Consider the following 13262-nt stretch of genomic DNA (forward strand, 5'->3'; position numbering starts at 1 on the left):
TCTGATTGCGTTCTTCAAATTGAACTATTTTTTGTTATTGAGTACTGCGCATGTTTTATTGTGAATGTCCTGACAATGAAGTAGAAAAAAATTCAATATAACTTTACACAAGATTAATAAGATTTGTATTTACCACATTTTGAAATGAAAAATATAAAAGAATAAGTTGTTGAAGCAGCTGCGAATTGACTTCTCTGTTCCAACTAACGATTACTTAAAAAATCGATTCATCTGTCAGTAAAAATAGAGAAAAGCATTCATTTCCAACCCTTTATTCAAAAACAGAACTAAAGCCTTTAGAAAGTGCACAAACATGTTGTCCTTGAAGATCCCTGAGCTGTTTTAATCATAATAATACAATTAAAAACTGTAAAAATAAAACATTAGTTTTGGCCTGTTTTCAATCCAAATATCTAAAAAATCTTAAATCAAGAAACATACTAGACACACGAAATAGCATAATAAATTATATCTTGTTTTCTGAAGGTAAAACACCTCAAAATTAAGTGATTGTTTGCTTAAAACAAGCTAAATTATTTGCCAATGTGATCAGAAAAATAATCTTAATGAGATATAATTTCAAACAGAAGTTTTAAGCGTCACTTAATTTTCTCATGCCAGTTTTCTTGTCTAGTAATCTTTTTTTAAAGATTTTTTTAGATATTTGGACTGAAAACTAAATGAAATGACTAAGTAAGAAAAGTTTTTTTGCAGTGTAGCTATACATGACAACAGATTAAAAATAAATGATCCAAAAAAGGTGAGTGAATAAAAACGTGTCCTTAGTTTTGCAATGCAGAGTAACTATACCACCACTGCTTTTCTGTTGTTAACCCTTTCACTGGTGAGTTTAAAAGATTTTCTCTGGCCCCGGGAGTAAGTTTTGTTAGACGATGTTTGTCACATGGCACACCGCAGCCACAATAGCGATGTATGACAGATTGCATCCTTTTTATTAGGGTTTAAATTATTTTGTGTATAACCTACTCTCCCCAAAAACAAAACAACGTGCTTTTGTAAACTAACAAATATAATATTTTGATTAATCCACTCACACAGATTACATGTGTGTGCTGTAGCTATTGTTAATGCTGCCATCTCATATTAATTTTCCAATTTAATTTCATCATGCCACGGTCAAAAATAAAACGCAACAAACACATTTAAATAAATCAAACCAAACATCTTCCATTGCTTTGCATTTGTATATCATATAGCCCGCAACACGTGGGCTCTCAAGATTATTATTATTTTTTTATTTTAAGAGGAGCAAAATTTCCATATGTGGCTTCAACAGCCAGATGCATTTATACCACTCCACTTTCATCTGGAAACCACCTCCTGAAGTGACCTGAGCGATCGGATTTTAAATTAATTTCAGAGGGCATTTACACCTGTCCTTTTCACGATCGGATAGCTATCTGATAAGTGAAAACACATGAAGTGACTAGGTGTAAGCAGCCCATTCTGACCAGATTATTTAAATCAATGAGTTGTTAACTCAGGAGGAGATGGCACTGAATCAGTCCAGTTCACTAAGAAATCATTAATTGTGATTAGCAAATTGATTTAACATGTTAACTGAACAGAATCTGCTTGTTCACAAAAAGATACCGGCAATGCTATCACATCAGAGCAATTCACTATTTGTCCAGTAAAACAACAACAACAACAAACATATTTTAAATAAAATTATATGATAGTGGAGTAAAAAGTATGATACAATGCTTTGAAAAGTGAAGAACTAATAGTTTCTCAAAATAAAAACATGATGTAGTACAGACAATATATTACAGTTGAAACTAAATATATCACAGTTGAAGTAACTACTTGAAGTAATTATAAATAACGTAAACTGTGTATTGTTTATGACATACCATACAATTGTTGCAGTGCTTTTTCTTTGGCATTTGGGCAAAATCATTTTGCTATATTTTTAAAAATAGTGTCCTTAATATGAACAAACAGCTGACAAATCCCCAGTTGTGTGTAGATTGCTGAAGCACTCGTCAGAAAAATGACGGGAACACAAGGCTGTGGCTATAATGCTGAGGTATTTTTGCAAAATAAACTTGAACCACTGACTCTTCACAGCCTCTTCACATGTTTGGGTAGGGAAAATAACACTAACTTTCCCTCACACTTCAGAGCACAGCGTCCTCGCGACATGATTCAACCAGGATCTGCTACAGTTTTTTTGTGGGTGAGGCCAGGGGTTTCAATTTTCCTGGGTCTGCGTGTGCAGCAAATGGGCGGGGCTTGAGTTCTGTATCGATGTCACGCCGGCACAGCTAAAGACTCTTTACCGTGACGATTCATTCAAACTACTTAGTCGACTCTTTTATACATGAATCAATAGTTTTAAACACTGTGCACTTTCAGATTTAAGCCTTAGCTGAATATTTTACTTTACTTAGAGCTGTGTTACACACTGCATAGAAGGTAATTTTCAAAAAATCCATAATAGGCTCTTTAAATCTATTGTTATTTGCCCAACAAATCCAACACAACACAGATAAAACATACACCTGATTGAACATACACTCAAAACGCCATTGAAAACTATTGACATTTATATCTGTTGTTATTTTTTTACATTTTTATATAACCATAAGCCACCAATTGTTTTAGGTTTTGAATATCTGAAGTTATTTTTTTAATGGTGTAAAATAAAAATCTAAATAGAGTATCAAAGTCAAGTCAAAGTCAGCTTTACTGTCAATTCAACCACATGTACAGGACATACAGAGAATTGAAATTGCGTTACTCTCAGACCCTAGGTGCATAACATATAATCTAAAAAAAGAAAAGAAAATATAATAAGTTGAAATATGATAAGTAAAAATTTTTTTTTTATAAATTATATACAATTAGTATGCTAATTTACAAAATATTATGGGCCTTTTAAAGGCATATTAACAAATATCTGTGATATGACATTTGTTTAACACAAAAAAATGGGATTAAACCTCAGACCCCATAAGAACAATGAAGAGCTGCAATATGAAGGATGCTTGATGGTTAATTATGTAAGGTCAATGGTGTTCCACATGTACTGGAACACAAATCAGTATTGCTCTAAAAACACACACAAAAAAGCCAGAGAGTCTCCACACTCGACTGGTTCTCAGCTGTGAATTTCTTGTTTTCCAGTGATGGAGGACAGCAGTCCACAGCACAATACTGACACCCCGGGATCCTCTCCTACTCCTGCTGTGCTCAAGGTAATGAGAAAACACATTCCGGCACAACGGTTTCACAGTGTGTGTATGTGTTGTTGTGCATGTATGTTTTGCTGAGCTCCACAGCCATCCAGGTTACTGTCCACACAGTATATCTATCCCCTGATTGAGCACCACTACCCCACAGCTCAGTCATCAGTAGAAAGCCCTTGAACTGGCAGAAAGAGAAAGAGCCTGTGATTGAAGATAGATGGATACTCTATACTGTGTGTCAGGACAGAGCCGTCCACCTGCCTCTGAGACTCTGGGCTTTTTCCAGTGTGGTTTAATAGCTGATGTCTCACCGCAGCACATCTGACAGCACTGCGATCAAGACAACAAAATAGCAGAGCTTCACAAGGACAAATAATGTTTCAAAGGCAGCGCTGTATAGGTTCTACATTCCAAACATATGCTGTCTTACCCTAGTGCTATAAACCATAGTTCACAAACAGGCTAGCCTTAACCTCCTAGGGCTTGAGTGTCAACATACGTGGACAGTACATTTTAGCTATTAAATGGCTATTTAAAATACTTTGAATGTTTTATATTTTACTCCAGACATACAGTGTCATCCTGCAACTGTTTTGCAGCATATTAAATGTCCCAAACTCTATTTTTAACTGTATAAAATGGGAAGAAAAATGTTGTTTTTCCTTTCTGATAGTCAAAGCAAGTTCAAAAAGAAATTTTCTATGTTAAATATGCATTAAACAAAAATTCAGGAAAAAGTGTTTTATGTAAATTCAACCACGAGTCCACGTATATGGACATCATTTTTCTCTAAAAGTACATTGTATCAAAAGATGATACAATAAGCCCAAATAGCAAAGAGAAATAAAAAATGCATTACAAAAAGATAGTTAGTTCAACCAACAAAATAGATATTTTTTAAATCTTCCACTTATTGCAAACCTGTTTGAGTTTCTTTCTTCTGATTAAAGTTGTGGTAGGTGATCTGCCAAAATGCTAATGTTAGCATAATAGTTTTGAAAATGTATGTCCCTCCCCTGCTGTCCAAAGCCACGCCTCCGTAAGGGGCCAATCACACTGAACACGCTTTTTGGGTTGAGAGGCGCCTTTTTTGAATGATTTACTAATGGCCGCGAGTGTTTTTCCCGCTGCACGCCTCTTGTTTTAACCGCCTGCTGCTCCTTGTGTTTTTGCCTTTGTGCGCTGTTCGCTCGCAGTTAAAAAAAAATCAACTCTGAGCAGAAAAAGCATGTTACATCAGTCGCGTCTGTTTCATTCTCCAATCATATGAAAGCAAAGGCGGAGTTTCCATTGAGGTGACTACAGTGTTTGTGTTGTCAAGACAACTATGAAGACTTTTGAAGCTGGAGGAGAGACTTGTGGTTGTTGTTTTGAGTTATCTGGTGCTGTATGACTTATCACAAATCTTGAATATCACAATATTATTGAATATTAAAATTCTACCAATATCAACAGCAACACTCGCGCACAATACGCAGCTGATTCAGTCATTGCCTAGCGACATAAAAAATGCACCGTGTTTCTTTTTCTCTTGTCAAAAAAAAAGGCAGTGAGGTGCGCCTCGCGTTTTTGGAATGTAAAAGTGGCTTCGGTTTGATCGGCCCTTATAAGTCATGAACGTGCGAATATGCACCAAATAGATGACGAACTGATGAAGATAGACAACCTTTTACAACACTAGATCATGTCATTCACCAGTTACAAAAAACGTTATGGATACATGCACTTTGTCCAGCGTAGTTGTTTACAGGTCAGCGGGTGCAGGAATTATATTTCCCAAAAACTGGCATTGGGCTAAAGTTGGTTTTATATTCGCACATTAAGACTTTCTCCTTAAAGTTTCAAGTACCTTGGAGTACTTTTTTTGGGATTCTAAACAGATTTGTTTGTGTTGAGCATTAGTTAAGACAATGTTTGCACCCGTCAGCTTTAATTGTGAGGAAAACTGGATAATTTTGAGGGTTCTGGATGAATTTTGGGGTTCATTGCCCTTTAATAATATGATTTCAGAAAAGTATTGTTTGCAAATTCTAAATTGTGAAATTATATAATCAGCCAATGACTATCAAATACAACATTGTTCACAGTCAATGAAACAGTGCTATTGTTGTTTCTACATGCTTATTCAGACCCAACATTCAAAGTAATGTTGGAGTAGGAGCATGTCACAGGTTGTCACTGTTAAAAAATGAATGAATGTGTGAATATAAATCAAACTTCACCTCAGTAAAGCTGATTAAGCAGAAGAGTGCTATTTACTTAAGCTTTGCTATTCAACTAAATAAAATGCTAAAAACTGAAATATCCTCTCATCTTTTTACATTATTCTTGTGTTTACGTTACCAAGACAGTGTCTTTTCACTTTCAGTTGTGCTCGCTGATCCTCGTACATCGCTTGTTTTTATCTCCTTTTACACTTGAACTAAATGAATGCTTAGGCCTATTTAACTAACTATATTATCGATGCTGTAAAAGACACCCCATGAACTTATAGGGCTGGGCGAAAACATAAAATCAAAATCTCTATTAATTGAACATTTTAACTCGATTACGATTAATGATAAATTATTTTATTCATTTTTTTTTTTGCCCTCATAGTTCACTGACTGGTTTTGTACAGTAAATATGCTCACATATTACAACTGAGAGATTTTTGAATGAAGGGTGCATTATTGATTTAAAAGGCATCTCTGGTGCAGCTTCCAATCATCTTCATAGTGCAAACGTGTGACGTGTAGTCACATTTGTTGAGAGGCTGCACCCTGACCACACCCATGCGTTCTGCACAGAATCAGCCATAACCGAGCGGGGTCACATTACTCCACATGTGGTAGGGAAAGTAATTGAAAAAAATATAGGTTCTGAATGTCGATTTCGATTACTTTTCAATGAATTGCCCAGCCGTAACTTAGTCAATTAGTCAAAAAATAGTCAATCTTTCGCTAAATGTTTTTAGTGGCTAAAAAACACCTCCGTGCATATAAACACATTCATATAAAAGAACACAATCTACATAAGCTTTGCACAACTAAAATAGTTTTAAAACAAACCTGTCTAAAAGTAATACTTCAGCTATACTGTCATCCTTCAGATCGGGGTTTTGAACAGCATAACATTATTTCCAGCGTGCAAAAGTAATTGCACGTGCCTCCAGCGTATTGATTCAGGATTTAGAAATGTTTCGATTCTACAGTTTTGGCAGAAGCTCTTTCAAAAACAATCTTTCTTTTCATGGATACAAGGCCACGTTGGTCTTTCAGAAAGAACTTCAGGTTGATGCAGAGTTTGCCTGATGTCACTCACTCTGTCAGCTGTAGATCCATGTTTCACGTGCATGTGCAAATCACGTATCTGTCTGTGTGAAGAGGCTGCGCAGAAATACAAGTTTAAATTTGTTTACTGACAGTTTGAGTTACCTGTCGACGATTTTTAACTGGACGAATTTTTTTGTCTTATGCTTTACCCAGAATATAAAAATACATATAAATATATTTAGATCAAAAACATGTTTTTGAATCAATCTTGTGTCACAATCACCTACTGCACCTTTAACACAAATGAAGAAATACTGGATGTTGGATAAAAAAAAATTGCCATTGACTTTCAGCGTATTTTTGTCCTTACTATGTATGTCAGTGACTGTTATTACCCCCAACATTCTTCAGAATATCTTGTTTTGTGTTCAACGGAAGAAATAAATTCAGAAATATGCAGAACCTTGAGTGTGAGTAGATGGTGACAAAATTTTTGGGAGAACTATCTTTAACTGGTTCACTTGAAATGGTGGAAACCAAATACTTTTATCTTGCATAACAAAATGCATTTATAAGTCAACAATAAAATTCATTAGTATTACAATTGACTGTTTTGAAACAAAAATATGCTATTATAATTGATTTTTCAACCGTGTTAGTTAAAAGTCAAGTTTTTTGGGCTATTACAAAAAATGTAAAATCTAAATCTCTTATTGCTTTGTATATATAGCAAAACAAAGACAATTAAAGTGCCCTATGCGCTTTACATGTACTGTAGTGTGTAGTGGAGCTTTTTGTGTATCTAAAATGTATGCAAGTAAGTTTTAATAGATCAAAAACTCTATATATAAAAAAAAATAGAATCAATCCTGAATCACTGAATCTACAGTTGTCCGAAATTAATTTCTGTAGCCATTCAGTGTATATCGATATAACTTAACTTTTACTACAATGTGCTGGTACTATAACCTTAGTGTGACAAGCAAAAACAGACTAGCAAGAATTGTTCAGATATCTCTAAAGGCCATTGGTACTAACCTTAACAGTGTTGGGTATGTGTAAGAGGGCTATGGCCATTTTAGCTGATGATATCCATCCACTTCTTCCCGAGTTTAGCTACCTGTCATCAGACAGGCTAAGTTAAACAGATACTTGCCATTATTTGTTCTGATAGCAGTTGGGTTCTTTAAGCTTTAAATCAATTGTCATTCCATATATGTACACTCTAAAATCCTTTCTGTTTGATTATATTTTGACAGATAGTTTCATTTGTCTCTTTTTTTATTTTTGTTATCTATCTTGTGTCATTTTATGGTTGAGTGTGTGTTGTGATGTGTCGGCTATTGCTGTGAAACCTAATTGCCCCTTGGGGACAATAAAGAGATTCCAATCTGTAAAGCATTTGCATAAAACCAGCCCATCTATTTCATTAGCTGCAGTGTCTACATTGACCCTCAAACACTGTCGCTGGTTTGTGTTGTTGAGAAGCTTTTATTGCAGATATAAAACATTTATTCTAGCTCAACTTATTCACAAACATTCCAATTCTTGCATCATGCTGTATATGCAGTTTTACTACCGAATGCTCAGACATTTACATATTGCACTAGCTTACACACTTCTGCGAATCCCTCTCATATACCTACAAACTCTTGCATAAATATATGAAATTACCTCACACACACATACAAACATTTGCATCTGTGAAATTATTGTGTATGGATGCTTCACTTAAACAAATCTATGAAATAATTGCATTTCCATACATATCCTTGTATGCATGCTTGTGCATACATACAGCTATTACACAAATTTAGGGACTCGTATTGTACAGCAAAATTAAAAAAAAAACATTAGATGCATGTAAACCTATTTTAGGAAACCTCTAACAACCGTTTAATTATCATAATAGGGACAGTTTATTGTTGTTATTATTATTATAAATTATCATCATAATTATTACATTAATAATTACATTTATAGTGCTTTTCTTGGCACTTAAAGCACTTAACAGGTGGAATCTTCTCAAACCACCACCAGTGTGCAGCACCCACATGGATGACACAATGGCAGCCATCCTGCACCTGACCACACACCATGCACCAGCTTATTGGAGGAGAGAAGACAGAGTGAATCCAGTTATGATATGGGGATGGTTAGGAGACCATGATGGACAGATGCCATTATATAGTTCATTAAAGCAGGGGTTACTGGAGGGCTATGCTGTGCCCCAATTTCCATACTTGTACTACGTCCTAAAAGTATGTACTCTTTTGGTGAAGAAAAAGTATATCTGTAACAGATCTTTGGGACATACTACTTCCTCATTAACAGGCTATTATGTTGCTTGTTACGTCCCTTGTCAATCATCTCAACACATCATTTCCACATTTTTGTCATGTCTGATTACTTACCTTATATATATTCAGCTGTGCGTTAATCGGCGGTTAATTCGGCGAGTCTTTAATGCAGAGAAATCTCCTCAGTTCTTTGGATAATTATGCATTCAGAAGTTAATGTCCAAGCACGTCATTTTAGAAGTTAACATTGTTGTTGAAGATTAAATATAATATGGAAAATGTGATTTAAATATTTCCAGTTGTCTAGCTAGATATTAATTAATAGTCATTCAAACAACTTTAAAAAACAACAACTTTTCGTAAAATAACAGGAAATATGACAGTTGGTCTCATGCATCCGGCATGTTTGTAGTTTCTTTACATTAGTACATTAGTACACATAGTCCATAGTGCAATGTGGGCAATATTAGTGGTTAGAGTACAGATGGTTCTACACTTCAACCTTCTACCAGTAATATTAGACCATCCAGGAACATTTTGGGATACTCTTTTCAACGTACTATGGTTTGGGACACACAAATTTTGTTTTCGAATACTATTTTGGATGGATAGTATGTGAATTGAGATACAGCGCCAGTGTCCCTGCAGAGTTTACCTCCAACTTGCCTCAACACATCAGTATCAAGTATACCTAGTAAGACCTTGATTAGCTAGTTCAGGTGTGTTGGATTATTGTTAGACCTAAACTCTGCAGGACACCGGCCCTCCAGAAATAAGTTTGCTGTTATCTGACTTGTCAGTCATGTCTGTAGACCATAGCTGTATGTGAAATCACCTCCTATACCAAGGGTCTCAAACTCAATTCTTGGAGGACCACAACTCTGCAGAGTTTAGCTCCAACCACCTCCAACTTACACCTGCTTAATAGACTCTAGGGCTGTTTTTCAATTCCAAGAACACAGAGAACGGACCTACGTTCTTGTGGAGACCAGGCTTACCAGGTGTCCTCGGAAGAACGAACTCTGGAGACCGCGAGGACAGAGAATGCATTCTTTGAGAAATGAGATGCTGCGTTCTTCCTGATGGTAACATGACCTTCATGCGTTTTTAATTTAAACATTACAGCATTCATACAACTTCATAATTTTTTTTCCCCTTTTCAAAATATATACTATGCGTAAAAACATTATAAATAAACATTGCACAATATAAATAAAACAGATTTTAATATGAATTTCAGCAAACAAACACCTTAATATGTTTTTTCCTTTATTAAGATGTCCATGTTAATGTTTACTTTTACTGTTTCATGAAACTCCTGAGGTAAATTAGTGGTATCTCTGAAATTTAATAATAAATCTAAGTAAAATGCTGCACTTCCCACCTCCAGTCGCATTGACTTCTGGGACTTCTAGAGCGAGATCGGTGCTCAAGTATGCATCGGTGCATCCTCGATATCAAGAACACATTCGGGAAGTTTCACGCGTTCACCGTTCTTGCGGTCTTGAGTATTGGAACTGAACTTTGGCTGCTGATGATGACGATACACGAGGACACAAGACCGCTGAAGAACGCATATTGAGAAACAGCCTAGTAGTCTTGAACACCTTGATCAGTTGGATCAGCTGTGTTTTATTAGGTTTGGAGCACAACTGTGCAGAGCTGAGGTCCTCCAGGAATCGAGTTTGAGACTTATGCCCTATACCCTTAAATAGTGCATTATTTGAGAGAGCAGCAGTTTTTAGTGGTGTCCAAAACCACAACCTTTTTTTTTTATTTTGTCCAATATATAAAGTTTCTGCCAACCCGACTCTTCACCATAACTTTTCAATCCAGATGGACGGAGCAACCATCACTGCATCCAAAATGGTAAAAAGCCTTGGAGTAACAATTGACGACCAACTGAACCTTCTCTGACCACATTTCTAGAACTGCTCGATCTTGCACTCTACAACATCAGAAAGGTCCGACCCTTCCTATCTGAACATACAGCTCAACTCATTGTTCAAGCTCTTGTTCTCTCCAAACTGGACTATTGCAACTCTCTGCTAGCCGGGCTACCAGCTAGTTCTATCAAACCTCTTCAGCTGCTTCAGAACGCAGCAGCACGAGTGGTCTTTGATGAACCCAAAAGAGCACATGTCACTCCGCTACTCACCCGTTTGCACTGGCTGCCAGTTGCTGCCCGCATCAAATTCAAGCTCTGATGTTTGCTTACAAAGTGACCGTTAGCTTGGCTCCTTCACATCTACCCTCACTTCTGCGGATATATGTGCCCTCCAGAAACTTGCGTTCTGTGAATGAACGTCGCCTCGTTGTTCCATCCCAAAGAGGGAAGAAATCACTTTCCCGAACTCTCACATTCAATCTGCCCAGTTGGTGGAATGAACTCCCTAACTACATCAGAACAGCAGAGTCACTTGCTGTCTTCAAGAAACGACTAAAAACGCAACTGTTTAGTCTCCACTTTCCTTCCTAATCTGCAACTGCCTCTCTGGCTATACCACTAACTGTGCCCCTCTCTCTCTCTCTCTCTCTCTCTCTCTCTCTCTCTCTCTCTCTCTCTCTCTCTCTCTCTCTCTCTCTCTCTCTCTCTCTCTCCAAAAAAAAAACAAAACATTTTTTACTAATGCTTTGCTTCTTAGACTTTACGCACCTGAAACTTGTCTATAGCACTTGTTCACTGCTGCTCTTATAGTTGTGTAAATTGCTTCCTTGTCCTCATTTGTAAGTCGCTTTGGATAAAAGCGTCTGCTAAATGACTAAATGTAAATGTAAATGTAAATATATATATATATATATATATATATATATATATATTATATATATATATATATTATATATATATATATATACATATATATATATATATATATAATATTACATATATATATTATATATATATATATATATATATAATATATTATATATATATATATATATATATATATATATATATATATATATATATACATACATACATACATACATACATACATACATACATACATATATATAATATATATATATATATTATATATATATATATATATATATATATATTATATATATATATATATATATATTATATACATACTATATATATATATATATACATACATACATATATATATATACCTACAATACATACATCAATATATATATATATATATATATATATATATATATAGATCTATATATATATATATATATATAATATATATATATATATATATATATATACTACATATATCATATATAATCATATTGCACAGCCCTATATACTGACAATATATCATCTTCAATGCCTCCTTTCCATCTTTCTCCAGACATGCTCAATAATGTTCATGTCTGGTGACTGGGCTGGCCAACTCTGCAGCACCTTGACCTTGCAGCACAAATGTCTTGATGCCTCAGGCTATTGATGTTGCCATCCACTCTGCAGATCTCTCGCATGCCCCCATGAATGTAAACCCAAACAACGATATTTCCTTCACCAAACTTGACTGATTTCTATAGGAATCTTGGGTCCATGCGGGTTCCAATTGGTCTTCTGCAGTGTTTGTGATGATTGGGATGCAGTTCAACAGATGATTCATTGGAAAAAATCTATCTACTGCCTCTTTTCCAAATGATCAATCAGAAGTCAAGTCATTATTTGTTGCTCTTACAACTGGGATCAATGACAAGACTTTTGTCAGGTAGTGTATGGAAACATTTTTAAAAAGTCTATCGTTTCATATTGTGCTCTTTAGTTTATTTCATGGTTTCACCAAATACATTGTTTACCGTAATACTGTAGGACCATTGACTATATTACACAAAGTGCAAGTTTTTGTTTTAGATATGTGATTGATTTGAAATGATTCCCTTCCTCATTGTTTCTCTAATGTAAGAAACTGCTCTGTTATCCTTTTTTGAGAGCACAATGGACATTAGTTTTGATATATTTGTAAATGTTATCTCAATACCTTATCATTACACTCTTTTCTGGTAATTTCTTCTTATCAGGTTTATGCTATTAGTATCGTTCCATCTAGCCGTCTATTGTTTTCTATATTCATCTGCACACTGAAGGACTGAAGAATGTCAGGGACTCTGCTTGTGTTGGATTTGTCTAGCGTGAGGTTTGATACCTTATATAGCCTGCTGAGTTGATATGGAAATACTTGAATGTGTTCAGGACAAATTCCTCTCTCCTTCCCTTACTTCAGAAAATGAGGTCACAGGTTTCTCTTCTTTGCCATTGTGTTTAAATGGAGCAGGAAATCTAAATGGGATACATCCTCGATTACTTGCATTTAGCTTATAATGATAGATTTAGTTCGCTTTAGTGGAGAGTCTTTTCAGATGTATAATGTGCTATTGGTTGGACAGTGTTTTATTATGTCATTTTTGTGAGAAATGGCCTTTATTTCAATGCTACATTCGTTCAAACTGAATTGAAAATTCAAAAAGAGTAAAGTTAGATAAATTAGTAAAATGAAGAACAA

General features: G+C 35.3%; 1 protein-coding gene across 2 annotated transcripts in view; it reads left to right on the top strand.

Moving 5' to 3' along the window:
* Window positions 1–13262, top strand: part of rapgef5b (Rap guanine nucleotide exchange factor (GEF) 5b) — a 128317-nt gene that overhangs the window by 30221 nt on the left and 84834 nt on the right. For both annotated transcript variants that reach the window (XM_056475212.1, XM_056475213.1), the window contains exon 8: window positions 3154–3224. In XM_056475212.1, coding sequence (XP_056331187.1) covers window positions 3154–3224 — 71 coding nt within the window. The remainder of the gene's footprint in view (window positions 1–3153; window positions 3225–13262) is intronic.

Source organism: Danio aesculapii, chromosome 16 (genome assembly GCF_903798145.1).
Source record: "Danio aesculapii chromosome 16, fDanAes4.1, whole genome shotgun sequence".
NCBI lineage: Eukaryota > Metazoa > Chordata > Actinopteri > Cypriniformes > Danionidae > Danio > Danio aesculapii.